This window comes from Phyllopteryx taeniolatus, chromosome 17 (assembly GCF_024500385.1).
Source record: "Phyllopteryx taeniolatus isolate TA_2022b chromosome 17, UOR_Ptae_1.2, whole genome shotgun sequence".
Classification (NCBI taxonomy): Eukaryota; Metazoa; Chordata; class Actinopteri; order Syngnathiformes; family Syngnathidae; genus Phyllopteryx; species Phyllopteryx taeniolatus.
In genome coordinates this window covers 18,949,675-18,973,957 of record NC_084518.1, presented here as the reverse complement: position 1 = coordinate 18,973,957, position 24,283 = coordinate 18,949,675, and the positions used below count along the sequence as shown (strand labels likewise).

The 24,283-nt window shown below is 41.7% G+C and overlaps 1 protein-coding gene across 3 annotated transcripts in view; it reads right to left on the bottom strand.

The window, feature by feature from the left end:
- The window catches only part of LOC133467463 (polypeptide N-acetylgalactosaminyltransferase 10-like), a 30,646-nt gene that overhangs the window by 5,680 nt on the left and 683 nt on the right, over positions 1–24,283 (bottom strand). For all 3 annotated transcript variants that reach the window (XM_061752357.1, XM_061752356.1, XM_061752355.1), the window contains exons 2-6: positions 14,623–14,725; positions 13,355–13,493; positions 8,903–9,069; positions 2,523–2,708; positions 1,746–1,929 (exon numbers count right to left, since the gene is read on the bottom strand). In XM_061752357.1, coding sequence (XP_061608341.1) covers positions 1,746–1,929; positions 2,523–2,708; positions 8,903–9,069; positions 13,355–13,493; positions 14,623–14,725 — 779 coding nt within the window. The remainder of the gene's footprint in view (positions 1–1,745; positions 1,930–2,522; positions 2,709–8,902; positions 9,070–13,354; positions 13,494–14,622; positions 14,726–24,283) is intronic.

The following is a 24,283-nucleotide window of genomic DNA, read 5'->3' as shown; positions in this document are numbered from 1 at the left end:
TCAAGCGCAACTTGTCGTGTCACGAGTCAACCCCGAAGGATGCTGCCGTTAGCGTTTAGCATTAGCCATGGGTGAGAAATGTAAGGGAAAGTGTAACACAAAAATTAACGTCCTTTGTTCACAAAACAGGTTTTGGTTTCAAACCTGGTAGAGCTTCAAACCAACGGTTTGGATTTCAAATTAGGATTTCAAGACAGAGTTTGGTTGTCCAACCTGACTTTGGCTTGCAAATAAGGCTTTCAAACCAGGGTTTGTTTGGGTTTTAAATTAGGGTGTAAAGTCAGGGTTTGGGTTCCAAATTAGGGTTTCAAACCTGGCTTTAGATTTGAAACCAGGGGTTGGGTTTCAAATTCAGGTTCCAAGCTTGTGTAAATGCAATTTCCACTAATGGAAAAAAAAAACAAATGCCAAGTTTCCCAATTATTGTCTCACCGTTTTTCATGGTTGTCTATTGTGTGCATCCCCAATAAACAGACACAAGCAAAGCATCCCTTAATATCAGACATACGCAGTTACCATGGTTACATGCGTTTCATCAGTTGGATGTCGACGTCATCCAGTAGGTACTCCCTCTGCTCTGGCCAAAGCGCTCCCTGAGGAAAATCAATTAAAGGCACGAGCTGGCGCCGACAATCGGCCGCCGGAGGGGCTCCACTCCAACCCGCCGGGGTCCCCGCAACGATGCGACAAAGCACCGCTCCTATTGGTTGTCAGTGACGGAGCTAGCCTGGTTAGCCTCCTAGCTGCACTGATCGTAACTAGGCCTCAGGTTAGTAGCACAATGCTAACATTTAGACTGGTAATAGTGTAGCATTTTACGGGTAATCCCTCTAAAGGTACTGTATTGGTATTATAGAAGATTTCTATTCTTTCTTTAGGGAGAAATTGTTTTGCTTTTACATTTCAATATATGCAATGTTTTGCATGCATTGACAACTTTTTTCAAGCTTGAGAAAGGTTTTGAAATTAGGGATTGGTTTTCCAATTAGGGTTCCAAGCTAGGGTTTAGGTTTCAAATGAGAGTTTCAGGCCCGGGTAAAGGTGAAAATCCAATGTTTGGGTTTGGTTTTCAAGTTAGTGTTTCCAGGCTAGGTTTGGGTTTCAAATTAGCTCTTCTCACCAGGGTTTGGGTTTCAAATCAAGCCTGGCTTAAGGCTTGAAACCAGGGTTAGGTTTTCAAATTAGAAATTTCAAGCCAGGGTTTCAGTTTCAAATAAGTGTTTCAAGGCAGGATTTGTGTTTAGATTCGGGCTCAAGATTGGCTTGGGGTTTGCAACCAGTGTGTTTAGATTTCAAATTAGTTTTTAAACTGCTATGACCATTATAAGGACGTTGAACTGTTACTGAAGGGAACTGAATATTTCTTTTTGCATTATTTCTTATGGGTAAAAATTGTGCAAAAATCAGATTTGATTGTTTTTCCCGTTTTAATACTAACAGCTGCTCCACTGCACGACTGCTGCAATGTCAGCCACGCTCCCTAGTATCAAGAGATGTATTTCCCAGGCGTCAATAGGACAGAAAAGGCAACGTTTTTATCAGAGTGACCTTGTCTCGTTGTCAGCCGGCATCCGCAGTTTGTGCCGAGGCAATGAAAGCTGTCAAACTGTCTGCTTTTTGGCTCCAGATAATCGTTAAAAAAAAAAGAAAAAAAGAAAAGAAAAACAGAAAAGCCTCAAAAGTGCACATTTGAAAGGTTACTGTGTGCACTTTCAATTCATACGAAGGTCCTTTGCATCACTCACTCAAACGGTTCGCTGGGGTCGTCCTTCTGCAGTCGAGCGGGGATGGGGATGCGCTTGTAGTACATTTCCCAGTCGAAGGCGCCGCGCATGGCGTCGCCCGCCTGCGCGTCGTAGCCAAAGTTGTCGTGGTCGATTACGTCGATCATCGGGCAAACCACCGTTTTCCGGTTCTGAGCGATTCGGTCTGAAAAGACAATAACAATGCTTTCAAATCTACTTGGCCAGGCCAGGAAAAAAAGAAAAATGAAAAAACAAAAAAACAACCAAAAAAAATGGTTTAATGTGCTGCTGCTTCATGTACGTAAAGCAGCAGTTGCTTAAAGGTTTCTAAGATCTTAATTTACATTAACCAAATCATTTTTTGTTTTTATTAATTAGAATGAAGTACTATTACAAGAAACAAATTATACATTTTTTAACCCGTAAAATTCAAATTTCACAAGAAAATAAAAGTATTAAAGCATTTTATTTCCAAGAATATAGTTGAATAAAGGTAAGAAGTCCTAATATTACGAGAACATATATATATATATATATATATATTTTGTTTTTATGGTCCCTATATATTGCGGCTTTTCACCCATTGTGGGTGGGTCTGGAATGTAGCACCCGAAATAAATTCGGTTCAGAGAAACGCCATTATGAGAGTCTCATGGAATGCTAGTTGTAACTGAAGACACATTCACCACATAACGAAAGCACAGGGACCTCGTTTTTACTCTGTTTATGTGCTCCCGTGCTGTTGTTTTGGTTAGAAAGTTACATTTCATTCCTCACCGAGTAGCGGAGGCAGCCAGTTGATGTTGGCCTCGCAGTGCGAGTCCAGGAAGGTGATGACCTGGGCCTTGGCGGCGGCGGCGCCCAGAAGCCGGGTCCGGATCAGACCTTCCCTCTTCTTGGTCCTCAGGATGCGCACTTTGGGCAGGCGGTCCATGTACTCCTCCAGCGCCGCCTTCAGGTGCTCTGTGGAAAGGAAAGAAAGGTTACAGTTGAAAGGCATTGATGAGGTCATTGTCGCTCTTTTAGCTCATTCTACTTTGTGGTGCCCATACCGCAGGAACCTCATGATTAAGCCAGGAAATCGCCCGTCTACACTGTGTCTGCGTGGGTTCATGCAGAGCACACCCACCTTTTGAATGTGTGCGCTGAGTGCTCGTGTAGTGTGTGTGGATGGCGATCTCAAGGAAACAAATAGAACACCTGCACCTCACTAAAGTGTCACTGACTGACATTGAATTGCATATTGGAAACTAGTAATTTTTAGTTTTTGTTTTAAATAATACCAAAAAATTATTTTCCATCGCTGTGGTTTTCTGCAATGTACTGTAACCCCTGCGATAAATGAGGGATTACCATATGTATAATTTTCAATTGAAAGAAGTTATCTTTTGATGTGGGCCTGGTTTAAGTTTATTATTAGAATATGCGGCCGGTCATTAAAAAAAGTGCATCGGACCACAAATGTCCCCAGGCCAGAAGTTGGACACTCTTCTTCCACACTATAAAAAGTGACATTGCCGTGAAAGACAAAAGGGCTCGGCAGACACAAAGCTCTAAGGACAAAAAGGTTCCCTCGCTATAAATCAAGGGGGAAAAAAAACTGAGTGTCAAAGCCTGAGCGGAAAATTAATTCTCTCGTGAGACGAGACCCTGGAAAGCGGGCGCGGGAGGTGGGGTGGTGAGATCAGCGTTTAATTGTGATTAGTTCATTTTCCCCCCCGAATAAATTGGAATACGGCTCAAAGTGTTTACCCAACACAAGGAGGTGATTAATCACGCTAATGAGGGCGCGGAAAACGTCGGCAAACAAATTAGTCTCTATTAGGACGTCGGCCGGCGGATGCGTCGGTCACTAAGCATCTCTTGCCGAAGGACACTTCGGCAGCGGACAGTCGGGATTCGAGCCGCCAACCCTTCGGTCACTGGATGATCTGCTCTACCAACTGAGCCACAGATGAAAATTGTGTCAAAGCCCCAATACTTATGGACCTGAATGCAGGTAGGTGGCAAGAATTTGAGTAGGCAAGTAAGAAACTACAGGAGGGATGTAGTCATGTACGTGGGTAAGAAGGTAGGCAAGTAAGGTTGGTTAAAAATGGGTGGTAGGTAAGTTCCCCGCTGCACTAACCAAAGCAGCAGCACCTACCGGGGCTTGTAAACAGTCGACAAAATAAATTTGATCAGTCGTCATGTAGAAGAGACCAGACGCTGTGTCTAATTTATGTTTTTCCGCCTGCAGACGCACGTGTTTCCTCAAAGGGATTAACACGGGACACCCAGCGCGGGAACATTGAGCTCAGAATTCATCTGCAGGGCGCTGGCGTTAAACCAAGAACAAAAATAAATAAATAAAAAGAAGACAGGAGTGGTTCATTTATTTGCTTCCTAAAAAATATTTATCCCTCCAATAGTCTTGAGTTTGTGGGTCTTAGTGCCCTCACTTTTGTCTTCAGTAAATCAAAAAAAGCATGCTCTATTGGGTTGAAGTCCGGAGATTGACTTGACAAGCCAGCTTCATGACTTCCATCTCATTTGAAAGAAATCAATACTTTGTCTATGTCACACAATCAAGAAGCAGCACTCGAAGGTATAGCGTGTCACCGCTTTGTGTCTCCTGAACTGTCGCAATTGCGTATATCGACACATCAGAAGCAACCAAGCATGGAGTGGACAAGGAAACGAGGAAATCCTCAGTGCTTTGCGCCGTTCAATTCAATTCAATTCAACTTTACGACATTTGCTAAATCTAACCCAAACTCATAACTCGTAAATTGGGGGCATTCATAAGTCAAGGTACCGCTCTAAGGATATCTAGTTTCAAATGCAGGGACTAAAAATAAAAAGTCATCATGAAAATGAAAACTCAAAGTATAGATAACTGAAAAAGCTACTTGAAATACCGTGTTTGTACTTTCCACTGATTATTTGGAGCAACAAAATACCAATTTTGGGACTAATTAATGCACACTGGTTGGGAATTACTTCTCTAATGTAATGCGGAGGTAGGTAGGGGAACGTGTCATCAAGGGCTACGCGGTGGGTGTTGTTTACCACGCGTGTAAAGTACCTCGCCCCTACACAAAGACATTACCATCGATCGGCACCCGCTGACATCTCCCCGAAGCGCCGGAGCTCAATTATCTGCTTATGTCACGTAGCGTCGCATCCCGCCCTCCCGCCTTTGCCGCCACACTGTGCCGAGCGCCATTACCTCATTATCTCTGCCATGCACACGCACACAGCGTTCCCGCTTACTGATGAATAAACATGCACCACATTCTGTTTTTGTTTTTGTCTTCTCGCCGCTTTCGCACCCTCCTAACGATCATCTCCCGTCGCCACGGCCGGTGTGGCAGAGTGTCGGTCCGAGTGGCTCTTGACAGCAGCTTCCTCAGCATTTAAGCCTTCACCCAAAACACAAATGAAACCATCTTGGAGGTGAAAATCAGTTCATCAACTGCTGATTGGTCATTTACAGTCCTAGAGGGACGGCAGTGCTTTATACGCTGACTGCTTCATTATCGCTAATAAATAATCATCGTAATTAGCGGTTTCCGCTGTCAGTTCAAAAGGTTTGAGTTGCCTGTACAACAACCCAACTCGCGGGATACATGAAAGTCTTGCGGATTTGCTGACGTCTCACAGTTCTGTTGAAGTCTTGCAGTTGTGCTGAAATGTCATGAGATAAAGTGGATGTCTCGCTTTACCGGCGAGACTACAGCGTACGCCGCCAGGCTGCACCATTCCTCACAAGACGTCATCTTCTTTCATCAGACTTCGGCATATCCGCAAATCCGTGAGATGTCAGCATATCGAGAGACTTCGACATATCGCAAGACTTTTAAGACACCCGTGAGCATATCCCACGAGACTTCAGCATATCCCACGAGATTTCGGCATATCTCACGAGACTTCAACATTTGCCATGACACTTCATCATATCCGCCCGGCTTCAGCAAACCTCGTGAGAAGGCTTATCTGTCTTATCGTCTTATCTTTAGGAAGGCGGCGAACCAGCTAAAACAAAAAGAATGATGAAATGACAATACGCCTGAAAAATGTTAAAACCAGTCATACGTTTCCATTTCAGCCAATCTTCAGGGAGTATTTTTATGTGTCAAGTCACTTGGACGTGGCAGATTTTGAAGGACTTTGTCATACAAAATGGCTGACGTGATGCCACCGTTCAATTGCAACATTTTCGACCAGTCGTCAGTCTTTCAGTGATGAGTCATCTTTGTCAAGTCGAAATATAATTCCGCTTCAAATTGACTATGAAGGACGGCGGAGGTTGAAGATCAAAAAAGTACATTCTCAATCTTTTCAATCTTTGGAAAGCTTCTGCGTTAATTAATCGAAGCAGGAGTTTTATTCCTTTATTCAGTTCCAAAATAATCGAGGTCACATAGACGTTCCCTAATCGACCCTCTATGTCTTCTCTGGCGCTTTTGGGGGTTAATTCTGGACACCTTTCGTGCATCGTTCATCACTGCCAGTAGCCGTGTGTATATTTATTCAGCTGTGGCACACTTCACACACGAGCTACCCAATGATGGAGGCCTGCCACGGGCAGATTGATGGCCCAATTGCTTCCCCCCCGCCGCTCTCTCCCGACGGGCTTGCCACGATGTTTCGCGTCTGCTTTCTCGCTTGAATCCCCGGCCTTACAAGACAAGCAGTGCCAGATGCATACGGGCGGAGCGTTTTCAAATTGAACGTCACATGCTTGTCCATGTGTCAAAACGTCCGATGCAGACGCCCGACGACTTTGTCGTTTTCGCCGCGCTCGGCACAGGAGGAGGATGACGCTAATTGAGGCTGAGTGCTGAGATGTGTTTGTCAGACACCTGCCAGGCCTCAAACTGCGACTTCTCTCTAATGCTTCTCTACTTTTTGATGACATGCAAACAATATTTGTGCCGATTGGCTTTTTATTCCGTGATCAATAAGTACTTTGTTCCTCTACTTTTGGGCCAATTCAATTTTATTTTTTTTATTTTTTTAATTCCTTGCTATTTACTGGCTCGGATGACGTCATTTGTATTAAATGGATTTCATTCTAGACTCAACACTTGAAAATGTTATTTTCTTATATGTTTCTTTTTAACCAGATTACATAATTTGCAATTTTTGGATAAAGTAGCAAGAAGTTCAAGTCTTGCAACGTATACTGACGTTTTACGACGTAAGTCAAAGTCTTGCGACGTATACTGAAGTCTTGTGAAATAACGCAAAACATTACATTCATGAATTGACGACTAATCGATGAGCAAATTAATAGCCAACTATTTTGATCATCCATCCTTCGTTTAGCGATATTGTTTAACTTTAAATTGTACAAATCCTCAGGATTGCAGCCTCTCAAAACTAAATATTTTCATGTTGCTGTAGTCTGGAAAATTCCCACTCCTTTCCTCTACACAAGATATGCGCAACTATTGTGGGATATGTTGGCCTCAATAGGTCAATTCAAGTTTAAACAAAAAAGGCAAGGTGAGGTGTTAAGGTTAGCGCATGTTTTACTGTGTCTACTCGACGACTCAATTAAACAGAAACGGTGCCCGGTTACGGGGACGTCACCATGGCAACAGGGTAGAAACCGACGGCGTCCGCAAAGTTGAAGCAGCTGACTAATTTGTACCTTTAGTCTGATAGTTTCGCAGAATTATTATAGGTTTTCTTTTATACAGCATAATGGGTAAAAAAAGGTACATGGTGAAACAAGGTGGAAAAAGTCGACCAACAAAAGATGAGCAAAACACTTTGTCGTCATCCTCCTCGTCGTACACTCTTTCATATTGGTTGTGTTTGCGTAGCCCAGCCCATCGCAGATTCCAGCTCCATCATGAAAACACTTCTCTCCTCAATAACGCAGCACCTGCCTATTTATACAGGAAGCCTTTCACAAGAATGGAGCATTGATTTGCGTGGCATTCCGCACAGAAACACTTCACCATTACATCACCCTCCTCCTCCTCCCTTCCCACAACCTCCCTCCATCTACCACTGACGTTCCTCAGGCAGTCTCTCATCCGGAGAGAAGCGTCGATTGAAGCTCACGTTTTGCTTGGGTGTCTGAGGCTTAATTACAGTTGGAATGAGATCTAATCAAAGGGCAGCAGCGCTGAGAGGGAACATCACAGCCGACAGCCCGCAGGGGGGGGGTTAAACCACGACAATGTAGCTCGGTAATGTTCTCGCATTCCCACCTGACCATTTTTGTGTGTCTCGAGAATGAAAAGGAAGTATCTCCTCCCCCCCCCACAAAACACAACAAAATGTCATTGTCCCCGTTTTTGATCAAAACAAACCAAAAAGAAAATAAAGAAATCAAATAAAAATCGGAGAGACATGATTTCCTTCAGTCTGTAACAATACGTTTCCAGTCAAACTCATGTATCTCCAAGGTTTTATTCACCAACATGACTAAGACAAAATGTCTTCATTTCAGTTAAAAGAAAAACTCATAAAAGAAGTAAGTAACTTTTTAGGGACACCGATGGTATGTATATCCCTTTGGCGACGTCCAATGAAAAACAGGTACCTCCACATTGAAAAAGAAAAATGTCCGAAACACAACAAAAACTACATTTTGTAAAAGAAAAACACAAAATGTGGACAGCAATGAAATGTACTTTAAATTCCATCCATCCAACCATCCATTTTCTTGACCGCTTTTTATTGATATGGAAATGACACCTGTCTAATGACGTGAGGAGGAGCCACGTGCTTCTCGTTTATTGCATTGCTCACATTAGCCCTGGCCTAATGGGGTGCGGTTTAATGGAATGTTTGCTTTATTTAAATCAACCATGTCACATTAAGTGTCGGCAATCCTATTTAGGTCTTACAAAATAGGACTGTGTATGAACGTGACAGCACTTAAGTTGTACAACTCTGAGTTGGACCAAAACTGCGTATAACTGCAACTCTCGCGGGTGTAGCCTCTGCTGTACAGTCGCATGCTTGGCTCTTTCTGGGAGCAGCAGGAGGGTTTAATTTCAGCCTCTGATGTGCGTTAAATGACTCTGAGGCGGCGGAACATCTCATTACCGTGGAGACGGGAGGTAAACACATCCATCAATGAAGGATCGTGACAGAAATTGTTAATCGGCGAGCGATGTATCAAGATGGGGGGGGGGGGGTACGCGACGTACCTTTGTCGCTGAAGTCGTCCACCAGGATGACCTCGGCGATGAGCTGCGGAGGAGAGCGGTTGAGGACGCTGTGGACGGTCCTCAGGAGCGACGACCAGCCCTCGTTGTGGAACGGGATGATGATGCTGGTGTTGGGCAGCTTCTCGGCGTACAGCTTCTGTTTACAACTACACACAAAGTTGTAAACCTGATTAGAATTGATCACTGGCAAAATCGTAGATCGTAGTTTGGTTGTGTGAATGCTGAAGAGCGCTTCTCCGTCTACTGTACATTTTCTTAACTGATTCAAACCATTCATCATCAAAATTTCATCAGTCTTCTGGTACATCGGAAATTTGCATGGTATCTCGCAGGGTTGAAGAGTTACGAGTAATTGCGCCTTGATTTGAGCTTTGGTATTTTGAGTCATTTGACGACTGATGCATCTTCTTCTTGATTTAGTTAGATTATTTGAAATGCACGCTACCGACACCTGCCGGACTTTAAGGGCAACAGTCGTGGATCGACATCGGTGTGTAGAGAGTCAATGGCACGCTTATTGAACACTGAAAACATCCACCCCTCCATTTTCTATACTGGTGGCCTCTGGACAATTTAGTCTTCAATAAACCTACCCGTGTTTTTGCAATTGGAGGGAGCCAGTGCATCGGGAAAAACACGCAAGAATGCGGCAAACTACACAAAAGAATTCTTGAAGCTATAGGGTTGAGGGCGGGCTTAAAGAGGGTTTGGAGTTTGAGGTTAAGCGTAGGGGTTAAGACTTTGGGGTATGGGATATGGGAGTTAGGGTTAGTAACGTTGGGGTTAGGAATTAGAGGTTAGGGGTTCGTGGTTTAGTGTTAGTAAGCTTAAGGTAAGTGGTTGGGTTATGATTAGGGGAAGAGTTATGGGTTATACGTTTGTTAGGGTTAAGGTCATGTCATGATTTCTGATAAATACACAGCCATCCCAGTGACGGGTTACACGTACAGCGATCAACTGGCGCGTGATGGTGGCAAGCTGCTAATCACGCGATGTGGACTGCATTCAAATCATTTGAGACAGGACGGAGGCGTGATAGACAGGCGACCGTTTGTCACGGTGAATCCCAACAGCCGGTTGTAACAAAGGAGACACCGGAGGGCATTTGTTGACATTCAGTATGTCTCCGCAGTTCAATTAAACCTCGGGCCAACGTTTCAGTCACAAGGTAGCATCAGCAACACGCCAATCAAACAGACACCGCATGGGGGGGGGGGGGGGGGGGGGGGGGGGGGGAGTGGGGGGGGTGGTCTGGGGGTGCGTTAGCCGGTCATTGTCAGGCGTGTCTGCGTTGTGGCTGTAATATATGCAGAGCACCAACAGAGCCAGATGAGAGTCGCTTCAGGTCAAGGTAGTCCAGCTTTTTATAAGCGACGGTATCATCGCACAGCAGTCCTTTGAGAAAAGATGGAGGTAAGGGATTTATGGCAGTGTGAAAGGGGCGGGTGGCGCCAGATTCGGCAAAAAAGGGTTAGTGATTTCATTGGAAAATGAGTCTTTTGAATCATTTTGGGTTGACTGACTCAATTCCTTCCGTACCAATTCCAGCAGTGAATTCCAGGACCTCAACCTCAACATGCCGGAAAACTCACCCATTTTTGCAAGTATCGCATTTATCTTAATTAAAAAGGCAAGTGTATGTACTTTAGGGCCGGGTACCCAACCTTTTTTGTGCATCGGACTAGTTTCCATCCATCCATTTTGTGAGCCGCTTCTCCTCACTAGGGTCGCGGGCGTGCTGGAGCCTATCCCAGCTGTCATCGGGCAGGAGGCGGGGTACACCCTGAACTGGTCGCCAGCCAATCGCAGGGCACATAGGAACAAACAACCATTCGCACTCACAGTCATGCCTACGGGCAATTTAGAGTCTCCAATTCATGCATGTTTTTGGGATGTGGGAGGAAACCGGAGTGCCCGGAGAAAACCCACGCAGGCACGGGGAGAACATGCAAACTCCACACAGGTGGGGCCGGGGATTGAACCCGGGTCCTCAGAACTGTGAGGCTGACGCTCTAACCAGTCGCCCACCGTGCCGCCGGACTAGTTTCATGCATGAAAAATGTTGAAGTTGTCTCAAAAATAGATCGTCCTTCACGATCATTTGCAACCTCTGTTCTTCAAGTAGAGATAGGTTTGGTTCACCTGGCTTGTCCACGGACAGTTTACGGATCCATTTCTTTCGCATCCCTGGGTCTTTTGTGATTGGGAAGTAATGCTCCAACTCTTTTGAAAGCTGTGAGAGGAGGTCATGCACCATCTGGGGAGAATGAAGGTTCGACTTCGGTCTCTTCTATAATCCCTGCTACTCTCTGAAACATCCCTTTACTCGCTGTCCCCATAACTCCGAGTTTGGCTTTGAAAGCACCAATTTGATTTGACTTGAAAACTGTTATTTTGCCCCAAAAGTGAGGGAATAAGTTTGTTGAGCAGGTAAAAATGTCACACAGGTATAAGTAAGTTTCAAGAGCGTTGCTGAAAACATCTGCCAGTGGCAACTGTTTTTATAAACGAAATCTCCACGGAGACTCTTGTAACTCAAAAACTCTAGCCAGCGATTTGCCTCTGGAAAGCCATCTAACTTCTGTGTGAAGTGAATTAGATCGGGTCCCCAAGTGGATGTTGAGAATGGTGAATGAAGACACAGGCCCGTTGAATAAGGAGGACTTTATTTCGATCAAGTCATGTATGAAACAGCTACAGCTGATATACGACTGGAAGGGACTGTTCTCTAACCCATAAAAGTATATGACACAAATTCATAGTGAGCCTTAAATAACCTGGAGGCTATCTAAAGTGTGGACCTTTCTGTTGCTGTCCTAATGACCAGAGCATATTACGACATTACTGACATTTTTCGGCTCGCCGGCATTTCCCTATGGATGACGCAGTGTGAAGATTCACATTTAAAAGCGACCTCGTTGATCCGTGCTGTCTGACCCGACAGCCGTCCAATCATTGCAGGCGCTCTGCTCGTGCGTACGCCGTCCCAAAACGACCTGTGAAGTCTTATGTGAAGCCCAATTGTTCAAGGACTTGGTGGTGCTGGTTGGCAAAAAAATAGTACACGTAACAAATCCTCATGCACATTCTCTTAAAAAATATATATCGCACAAAAATGAGCAGTATCGCCATCATTAGATTCATCTGAATCGCGTACCATGGTGACTCATTTATTCTCAATAATTGCATCTTATAGCGTCTGCCGCTATTGTATCAATTCTTCTTATGTTGCTTGCTGAAAGAGGGACGTTGGCTCCCTTTTTTCACAGCAGCTTCGCCAAAACGTTCGCTGCAAATGTACTTTGTAGCAGGCAGAATGGATTCGTCCCCAATTGCAAAAGGCTTGTTTGCCTCAGCAATGTGCTCTGCAAGTAAAAATAGTGCAAATTTGTTGAGGAGGCCCTTAATAACTGCTGTTGTCCATGTTCACGATCTTTTCTTTTTAAACATTTCAAAGGCTTGTCTTTTAACGTAGGGTATTTTGTCTTACTGTGCCAAAGCAGTTTTGAGGGTTTCCTGGCTTTAGTGGCTAGTTGGCCACCGCAGATTATGCGTAGCTGTAGCGGCGCTTGGGTGTCACCTGTTGCAATGAAGCCGTACTTAGGTAGGAATCATGTTTTTGTTTTGGTTTTTTTTTAAACGCAGCTTTCTTTTCGCAAGCAATCTGTGACCTTTCGGCAGCCCCATTAAACCAAACCAAAAGCGTGTTTCTTTCTGAAAAAGCTTTCCGGTGAATTTTGTATTGGCTCATTTTTTTTTAAAGGGTTAGCTCGTGTCCCTAATGCCTGAAGTGGCACACCTGAGTCAATAGCGGTTGCGAGGCAAAGGCAGAAAGGTTTTTTTTTCAAAATCAAACTCCTACCTGACTAATGGAAAAACAATTGCTTTACTAACCACTTTTTTTTTTCTTTGCAGACCAATACCAAGTGAACGGAACCCCCCGCCCCCCCGCCCCCCGCCGCAAAACTCACTCAGTAGCGGCCTCTCGAAAACACCAGTTTCATCAATCGAAACAAAATCTGGTCGATATGCTAATCATGACGGGACGCATGAAAAACTTGAACAGGAAGCCGGACATATTGGGGCAAATTCCAGCACAAAGTCCTACTCGGGAATCCGCCCAAATGAGACCCCGTTATCAGATGGGCGATGCTAAGTAGCGAGGATTTTTTTTTCACGTGAAGTCTAATGTGTCCTGAGCATGGCGTCCAAGTTTGATAATTATTTTGATGATTGGCCGTTTTCAAGGGCCCTATGAATTCTGCCTAGCAACAAGTGACCACTCAATCGGAATCCGAACAACTATGTTGCCGATACTGTGAGCTGGCTAAACTGTCATTTCAGAAATGAGGTTTAAAAATGTCTCACGTTACAAATGATTTGTTACGTGTATTTTTTGGGAATATTCTCGAGGATACCGACACGACTCACTTTGGGTGGCGGATGTCCGGAAGGGAGCGGTTGAGTGAGATGCGGTCGCTGACGTAGATGTTGAAGCCGTTCTCCCTGTAGGCCATGTCCACACGGTCGGCCTCGGACATGGGAAAAGGTTTTCCCTGTTCGCCGTTTCCTACGGGAGAACAGCAAAAGAACCCACAAGATCGAGTGAACTTCCTCGTAACAGCACCACAAAAGAAGGAATGCACGGATATAATGACACTTCTACAAAACAGGCCTAATCGTCCCGTCTTTATGCGCTCGTTTCAAGCGGCGTGTCAAAAATAGAGGTGTTCCTTTTGCCTCTCATCAACGCGTGCAAAAGGCAGCAGGGCACGCGCAGCGAGGCCGATCCACACTCTGAGTTCATTAAATTACACGGAGCCGCCGTGTTCCATTAAGTAGAAACGATCTGTCGGCATTGCCGCAGTAGGCGAAGCGAGCGAGGACCTCGTTTTAATAGCTCATTTCAGAGATCAACTCCTCTAATTAACGCTTTGTTTTGCGTCGTGTGGACGGATCACATATAACTCAGACTAAACCAAAGTCAAAGAAATATGTAGTTAGAATTGTGTTTGGACTTCGTCCCAAACTGGCTCCTTCATATCAAAATGCCGAACTTCCTGTTCAATTTCAGGCCTGGGTCCCTGAGACTTTTTCATGCATTCTGTTGTGCTAGACGTGTCTACCGAATTTCCTGTCAATTTGTAAAACCGGTGTAAATTCTTTCTAATGTTCAAATGGCCGTGTTTTCAGAGAGATCATATATAAATAAACATAACCCACCCCGATGGACATTATTTTCTATGACAATTACTTAGCATCACTATTTATCCATCATAGTTAGTTTCTCATTTAAAAGAACTGCAGGAGCTCTATTCCATTCCAGCTAACTGAGCAGCTAAATATTCTTCATCTTATTAACAAATCAACCGCCTGTTTAATTTGGAATAAAGACGAAAAAAGTCGGACTTCTTAGACATGATGAGAAGCCATCTGTGTACTATATCTGGATTCAACTTGGTAGTAAACTCTTGGTACAAAATCTTTAGGACAACTTTGTCTTTGAAGGAACCTTGGAAATGGCAGAAATAGAACATCCAGAGAATTCTTTTCGTATTTTTGAGGGCCCCAATTGGTACCAATTTCTCTTTCTTGAAAGAAATTCCCAACAAAAATAGTATATTTTTTGACATGCAATATTCCATTTTTTTCCTTTAACTCTCATTCAGACAATGATTTTTCTGTGCGCTTTTCCTCACCGACTCTCGCGGCGTCCCTCCTGATGGCGTCGTAGTCGTGCCAGTCCACGCGCCGCACGCCGTCTTGCCCAACCTGGGCGCCCTTCCTCATCTGGTTTAGCCCCTGTGGTCAAGAACATTGAAAAGTTTAATCAAACACATTAAACACAATCAACATTCGTAATCGATAATACTCGGTCTCCTCATCGGGTAATTGTCGTGGCCAATGTGGTCCTTTACCTGATTTGATTGCTGGGGGGCAAGCTCAATAATCAAGGCGAGGTGCCAACTTTTTTTTTTTTTTAATGTTAAACTTTGCTTTGGTGCATTTATGCTTCGATGTATCTGTGGAGACAACTTTATCTTTGAAGGACATTTGGAAATGGACAATAAAGTATTCATAAAATAGCTGCTTCAAACCAAAATGGCAGACATCCATCCATTCTCTGAACTGTTTGTCCTCACTAGGCTCACCAGGGCACACACAGGAAGGCCGGATTAGAACCCTGGACCGCAGAACTGTGAGGCGGACGTGCTAACCAGTCGTCCGTCGTACAGTCACGATAGACAAGTTAAACCGGCTTCGAGGGCTGAATTTTCAAAACCGGGATGGATATGGCTGCAAAAAGCTCATTTGGCTTAAGAACCACAACGACAACGCTATGAAGCAATTTCAAGAGGACCCTAAAAATATTTGCATGGGAAACAAATTGGGATGCGGAATGCGGGGGATGGAAGAAACCGGCAGAGGGGCACATGAGGATATAGAGCATGAATTTGTCTTTTTTTTCTCCCCACTGGCTCAGTGTGCCACACGCACACACACAACCACACACATCCTCAAATGCAGGCAACAATCGTAAGTCTGTGTAAAAAAAAAAAAAATTTTTTTTAAAGACAAAGTCACTCAGCACTAATGCACAGCAGACACATTAATCTGGCATTCAACTGACTTCAAATCAATTTGTATTTTCCCTCTTATCCAGCATCATATCAGTCCACAACGAAACCCCCCCAGGACAAAAATCATCACTGAATAACGAGGAAATACGATAAAAGGCCGCAAATAGTATGAATAGTGTTTTTTATTTGTTTGCTGTCGAGGTGTCAAAGGTCATTTGTGCAGCCACGCTGCTGGTCAACGGACCAGAATGCATTGCAGCAATAGGAACGACACAACGCATTAAACGCAACACCGGAGTGTGATTTGGGGTTCTGAAAAACACAAATATACTAGAAACAAGGCCATGTAGTTTGTTATATAACTGTCTGTTGAGCGGCTAATCAGAACCACTAATTGCGGTCTATCCAATTAAATAATCCAATCAATACAAAGACGTTTTCAAGATTTACTTTTGTAATACTCAATTTTTCTCATAATATTGCAACATTTCCCCCCAAATACTTTACTGAGTAATGCGACGACTTTTGTCTCTTAATATTAAAACTTTATTGTCCTCACAATGCAACTTTTTTTTGTTGTTGTAGTTGTTCATACTACAGTAGTCCACTCCTACATCGCAGATTTTTTTTTTTTGTTAAACATATCTAATTTTCTATCACGAAAAGTCTCGCAATATTTCTGAAATCTATCATGACTTTTTCTTCGAAGTCATAATATTACAACTTTTTCTTGTAATGTTAAGACTTTTTGACATTGTAACATTCCGACTTTATTCTCCTCACTTTTCTAGTACTTTTCATACTGCAGTAGTTCTCATCTATATTGCAGATTTTTCTGTCATGAAAATTCTCGCAATATTGCTGAAACAATCATTTTTTGCCGAGTTTTTCTTCCCCCCTTCAATATTACAACTTGATTTTAGTCAAATTACAACTTTAACTTCACCCTTTTGAGTTGGATTTTTTCCCCCCCCTCACATCACAACTTTATTTTGCTCTGTGAAAACCTCCTAATATTACTGCAACTTACTGAGCAGTTGTGACCGTCTTCTCCGTGTATTGATATGTTATGTATACTGCCCCCAAGGCACACACACAAGAAGGAATAACGCGATGTCAAAGGGCATTGGAACATGAACTATGTCATTACAATATGTTTTTAGAAAGTACAATACTGTAGAGTGCAATTTTACTTTTTGAAAAAAAATGTTGTTGGTGTTTTTTTGTTTGGAAGGAAAGATGATATGAGAGACGAAGCGTGGTCACGGAACAAATTAAACTCCAGGCAACAGTTTATTGATTTTCTAAGGAAGATGTACTTTCTATTTTAGCACATGAAGCAAAAAAAAAAAAAAAGAAAAAGAAGAAAAACAAGGAAGAAAACACGAAAACAAACTATAATCCGACCCCTTTAGTCGAACTGTTGTAAGGAAAACGCTGACCTCCCGTGGTCTTATTTCGATTGAGCGGCGATGAGCTCATTAAAAATGATGAGGCGGATGTCCTCGACAAGAAAGTAGTCAACCAATTCCAGGAAAGAACCTGACGCATCTTTTCACTCTCACTGGCTGCGACCTCGCAAAACAACATCGGCAGGATGTGCCCCTCAGACAATTGAACATATGACGTGTCGCCGCCACTGATTGGAACACATCAGAAAAAAAATAAATAACTCCGTCTTCACACTGTTGCAATCGAAAGCTCCCTCTCGAGATCACACGGCCGCCTTTTGATGCGACTTTTAATGCTAAATTATAAAACACGGTCTTGACTAGCATGAAAAAAAATAAATAAACATTCCTTTTTAATGATCGCTCAAATAAATGCTGTACACAGAAGTGCATGGAACAATAACGAAAAAGAAGTCAAAATGGACAACGAAATTTGAACTTTGACTTTAGTCTCATAACAGCACGTTGTTGGTAATTTTATGACTTTAGTTTCATAATATTACTACTTTGTTTAAGTAATATTCCTGCTTCATTCTCATAACAGTATGGCTTTTAACAACGTAATATGACAACTTTATTTTCGTAGTACGAAAATATGTTTTGCGTAATATTACATCTTTAATCTGATAAGGTCATAGCTTTTTTTCTGGTAATATTACAACTTTATTTGTATAATATTATGGCAATTTTCCTGTAATAGTAGTGTAATTCGCAACGATATTTTTTTTTCGTGGTCATATTCTGACTTTATTTTCATCAATTTTTCTTGTAATATTACAGATTTTTTTTCTCACAACATAATGGCAATGTTTCTGGTCAGATTACGATTTTATGTTCGTAATATTACGGCAATTTTCTATATTTATGTATATATTTCCTAATAGTGCATTTTTCTTCTTATCTATGTTTATTTTATGCTAATATTGTTTTTATTTTAACAATATGATGTATTTATTGTAATGTAACAGATTTACTATCACAACAATATGGCATTTCTTCTGGTAATATTATGACTTTATTCTTATAATAGATATTTCTCTTGTAATATTGCATCTTTATTCTTATAATAGAGATTTCTCTTGTAATATTACAGCTTCATTCTCTTTTTTTTGTTTTTTTGTGGCAATATAATGACTGTATTTTTGTAATATTACGGCTTTTGTCATATGTTACCAGATAACAGTATGCCTTTATATTTACGGTAATCTTTTGATTTTATTTTGATGACAAAATTATACTTTTCTCTGAATATTACAGTTTTATTCTCACAACAGTCTGGCTTTTTTGGGTAATATTACAAAATGTATTTATCTTAATATTATGATATACTTGTCATAATATTAAAGCTTTATTCTTGTAACATTACAGCTTTTTTTTTATGCGATGTTTTTATTTTCATAATATGATTATTTATTGAAATATTCTAGATTTATTATCACAACAATATGGCATTTGCTCTGGTAATATTATGACTTTATTCTTATAATAGTCGATATTTTTCTTGTAATATCACAGCTTTATTCGCATAACCGCATGGGTTTTCTGTGGTAATATTACACTTTTTTTTTTTAACATTAGGGCTTTTCCTCGTACTATAACAATATACGATTATGCCTTTATTTTCATGGTAATGTGATTTAATTCTCATAATTGATGATATTTTTCCTCATAATATTACACATTTATTCTCACAACAGTACACAGTTTTTATGGTAATGGTTCTTATTATATGATGACACTTTTATCCTAACATTACAGCTTTATCCTCAACGCACATTATGTCTCAATTTGAGGCAGGAAAAATCTTGATCTCCCATCGCAGACTTCCTGAGAATCAAGCGTTTACCTCGCAGCCGCCTCTCGTGAGCAATCTCTTTCGCATCTGTTGCCGGGGACAAAAGAGGCGGCGCAAACAAAGCCATTTGTTCGGGACGGAGCCAAACCCCACGGTAAGAGCGATAAGACCGCCGCATCTCGTTCCTTCTCTCGATGCCCCGCCGGGTTCGATACTTTGCTTTCTCAGCTTCCTCTCTGCCACCAACTGAGAGATAGCGGTCGCTCTTTGGTTCCACAACCACTCTCACCGCTTCCTCACCTGCTGCTAAATCCGCGTTGACCCCTCGAGATGCAATTACCTCGCCCCCTCCCACCACTGCTGACTTTGCGTTCGGCCACTTCTCGCGCAAGGGAGTCAATCAGCGCTGAAATTTCACTTGGAGCTCTTTTAGGGCCATCCACAGCGAAATTAGGGCTACAGCCATTGAATATTTTTTAGAAACTGGTATTCTACCGATTATACCATCGATTAATCGAGTACAAATTTCTTTTTTATATAATTAAACACAATAACATGGACATGTTAGGTGTTGGTATTATTTTTTCCCACTTGGTCGCCACCCTCACGTTCCACTATAGTATTTCTAGTATCTTTTTTTTTTTTTTTTTTTTTTTAAATCAAATTATTAGTTATTCAATGAATTGTTGCAGCTCAAAGAGAAATGACAACATAGTGTTGGCTTAAACTTTGAATATCCTAAAGGTTGTAAAATTGATGGGGTAAAAATGTGTCGCAATTATTTGTAATAACTTCAAACCGTGAAAAAGGTAAGAAAGCGTTCCCCACCCATTATTACTGAAATTATGACGTGCAGTCGTAACTCAAAATGTGAACACCCCGTAGGCTTTATATTTCGGGGTAAAAATGTTGGGGTAAAGATTTGTATCAAAAGTTGCACGAAAAAGGTAAAAACATGTCAGTCATTGCTACTAAAATTATAATGTCCAGTAGAAACTCAAAATTCAATATTTCAAAGGTTGACAAATTTGGGGTAAAAATTGTAAAAAGTGCCACAAAAGTCATACAAAAGTTTCAGACCGCAAAAAAAATGAAGAAAACGTCAGCTTCAACTATTAAAACAATAACATGCAGTCATAAGTTCATAACTAAAAATATGAACACTTCAAAAGTGTGTAATTCGAGGTGAACGTTTCAAACAAGGCTTCAAATCACAAAAAAAAGGTAAATAAAAATGTCTTGGTTCTTTTATGGAAATATTTCAAAATATTCTGAGAAGGTTTGCCACACGAAAACACGCATCCTGGAAAATCTACCTCAAAACCCACAGAAACAAACGGTACAAAACTGATGGTCGTTTACGTTGACATTATAACATACAGTGGTGACTCAACATTTGAACACTCCAAAGGTCATATAGTTTGGAAACCAACCAAAATTTTCTGGGAAAATGTCCTTCAAATATGTAAGAAAGTGTTGTTTGTTACCGCGGCCTCAAAATTTGGTCATATGGCCTATATTGAAACTCGAACTGGCATTTTTGGGTAAAGAATAGCTTCAAAAGTTGCACAAAAACTTCAGACAAATAAAAAGATAAGAAAGTGTTGGTCCTTGCTCCTGAACTTAAAATGTACATTGCTAACTCAACATTTGAACACCCCAAAGATTGTACATTTTCAAAGAAAATTACCCATTTTTTTTTTTTGCGTCGTATATTTGGGAAACTGAACAACTAACCAATGAATTTCCAGGGGAAATTTTTCCTTAATAGAAGCGTTATGTCCATTTTTACGTTGAAATTTCCCTGCTCGGCTACTTTTAAACAGCGGATTCCCATCGCTGCCATTCATCTTTTGTTCTGCTTGACGTTCTGTAAACAACGCAACAAAAGACAAATTAGGAACAAAAGGCGCGTCTCCGCCTTGTGTTTGGCTGATCCCGGTGGGCCGGTACGACTTCAGTGGAGTAGCTAGTAAAAAAAAATGTTTTTTTAAAAATCAATACGCTAATCCCATTCAGCCTTTTCCCACATAACTCTTGTTAGTGCCGTTTGTAGAGCACATTTGCTTCCCCTTGTTGGTTTGCGTCTGCTTCACTCGAAGATGACACGGCGAGCGCGGGAAAGCAGCCGAGCGAGATCAGAGCGGATTAAACGCGACGAGACGCGGCCTGATACGCCAGATGAAATAGAATGCTGAGGAACTACGTTCATACGCTGTCGCCCCCGGGGGAGTGGGCTAAGGGGGGGGGGGGCTTTCACCGAGCAGAGTCTTCCGTCTGAATTAGGCTTTTTTTATTTTTTTTATTTTTTTAAATGTCTTTAACATCTTAGCAGCCGACTAGAAAATGAGTGTTGATGTTGGCCAAGCCACGACCAAAGGCACACCCTTCACTGACAATAACAATTGTAACGTAACAAGAACCCCTCTGACCTTTAGCATTCCCAAATTGGCAAAGCAACATTTTTAAAAGCTGCCTCAAACTTTGCTCGAAACGACTTTGAATCACAAAAAAGCACGTCAACATTTTCTGCACCAACCACTGCGCGTTGCTGTTGCGTCATGCACTTATGTTGCGCTTTATCCACACCATCGGTGCCCAAAGCGTTTTACAGATTCATCCACGCATTCATCCAGATGCGCACGCATTCATACACCAATGGGCGGCTGCTGCCATGCTGGGTGCTGCCAGGCCCACTGGCAGCAACTTAGAGGTCAGTGCCTTGCCCAAAGACACTTCGACAGTGGACAGTTGGAGCCGGGATTTGGATCGCCAACCCTTCGGTCAATGGATGATCCACTCTACAAACTGAGCAACAGCCACTCTATACTGCGCTGTTATGTTATGCCAACTGCTATGCATTTGTGTTACGCTGTTGCGTTACACGTTTCCGTTACGCTATTGTGTTATGCTGTTGTGTTACGTTGCACCGTTATGTTATGTTCTTAATTTACACCATTACATTACGCTGTTACATTATGCTGTTATGTTACGCCGTTACGTTACGCCGTTACGTTACACCGTTACGTTACGCCGTTACGTTACGCCGTTACGTTACACCGTTACATTACGCTGTTGCATTATGCTGTTATGTTATGCCGTTACCTTGCACCGTTATGTTATGTTCTTACTTTAGACCATTACATTACGCTGTTACGTTATGCTGTTATGTTACGCCATTACGTTCCACCGTTATGTTATGTTCTTACGTTACGCCGTCACATTACGCTGTTGCGTTACGCTATTGTGTCACACTTATATTATTACACTCTTATGTTACATTACTACTTTGCGCTGCTATATTATGGTGTGACGTTGTTACACTGTTACTTTACCTTGTTACACTATAGGCTGTTACATTAGGCTATTACGTTTCGCTGTTGCGTCAAACTCTGACGTTAAATTCCCACGTTGCGATGTCACGTTATGCAGTTACATTGCACTGTTATGTCGTTACATTGTTACGTTACCTTATGTTAGGCTGTTATGTTACGCTCTTGCATCATGCTGTTACATTACTTTGCTACACTGTGCTATGTTATGCTGCTACAATGCGCTACGACATTGCACTGATATGTTAAATTATGCTATAACATTACGCTTTTATGTTACGCTGTTACGATAGACTCTTATGTTACGCTGTTGCATGACACTGCTACATTACATTGCCACATTGTGCTGTTACATTGTTACAATGTTACATTACCTTGTTACATTAGGCTGCTACGTTATGCTGTTAGGTTACGCTTATCAGTTATACTGTTACGTTACGATGTTACCATACACTCTTATGCCACGCTGTTACATTACGCTGCTACATTGCGCTATTACATTGTTACATCAACGTATTGTTATGTTACGTCATGCTGTCACACTGTTACCTCACTCTATTAGATTACACTATTGCATTACATTGCTCTGTTATGATACATTTCTACATTGTACTGTTATGTTCTTCAACTATTATGTTACCTTGTTACGTTGGCATGTTACATTACACTCTTAGGTCATGCTGTTACGCAACACTGCTACACCACATTACACTGAGCTGAATTTTCAAATCATCAATATGCGTTTAATTAGCGTATTTTTATGCATTTTCACAGGCACTCTGTTACGGTTGATTGCGCTGTTACGTAACGCTACATTGTCTTTGCAACAAAATAGTCCACTCCAGTTCAACATGTTTGCAGACTATTTCATTATCACATTTTCCATAGGAAGCCCGTCAAACTATCATTGTCTGACTTTAAATGACAATGGAGAAGTTTCTGTGGAGTTAAAAAAAAAAAAAAAAGTTCTAAACGGATCCAAATTAAAGTAGTGCATGCCATTGTGCGGAAATAATTAAAAAACCCAGATTTAATTTAACTGTGGGAATCTCTGCGAGTTCCTAAAAAAAGAAAAGAAAAAAAAAAAAAGAAGCTCATTTATGAATACCTGCCAATTGATAAATGGATCAATTCTGCTGTGATGGCATATCACGTAAATTAGCTATGAAGGCAGTTAAAAATCACCAGGGACCACCGAGGCAATCTTTAGCGGGGAAAAAGAAAAAAATTCTTTTTCCGGGAAGTTAATGAAATTGGTTCCACACTTTCAATAAAAATGAGATGTGCGCCGTTAAAAGAGTTATTAGGGATAAGGTCACGCCCGACTCCCATTTGGAAAGACATTCATAAACTGCACTTTTTGTGGAGCATTTTCATTATTCGTCATTAAAAACATACAGGCTACAGTAAACGGCTCAATAACTAATGCTCCAGGGTGTTCAACAGCAGTCAGTAATTGACTAAAGAAATTATTGCTTTTCCTTATTAGTTAAAAAAAATTATAATAATCTGCCGTTTCTAATGTTTTGTCCCAGACAAGGGTGAACCCCACTTCTCTCGCCTAATTTAAGTAAACCAGGATAGGCTCCAGTTATTGAAAATGGATGGAAATTATTTGATACACTGATTCTATTGGCAAAAGTCAGCTGAAAATATGGAATGAAAATGATTTGAGATCCCACTTCTCTCACCAGAAGTCTGCCAGGATAGGCTCCGGTCATCAAAAACAGAAGGAATTTATATACCCTGCTTCTTTCGCCAAGTCAGCTGGGTAAGGCTCTCGTTCACCCACTACCTTTATGAGTACCGGCAATACAAAAAAATGGATAGATGGATGACCCCGCTTCTCTTGTCAAAAGTCAACTGAGATGGGCTCCAGTTATTGAAAATGGGTGGAAATTATTCGATATTGCACTGTTGATAAAGTGCAGTCCATTTACCATTCTCTCGCCAAAAGTCAGATGGAATAGGCTCCAGTTATTAAAAATCGCTGGAAATTATTCAATATTACACTTCTCTCACTAAAGTCAACAGGCTTACACGCTACCCTAATAAGTACACGTGGTATAGAAAATGGGTGGAACTCAGTTATCTTGCCCAAATTTTGCTGGAATAAGCTCCAGGTATCAGATATGGAAGGACAATTATTTGATACCCCGCTTCTCTCGCCTAAAGTCAGCTGGGATAGAACCTAATGAGTA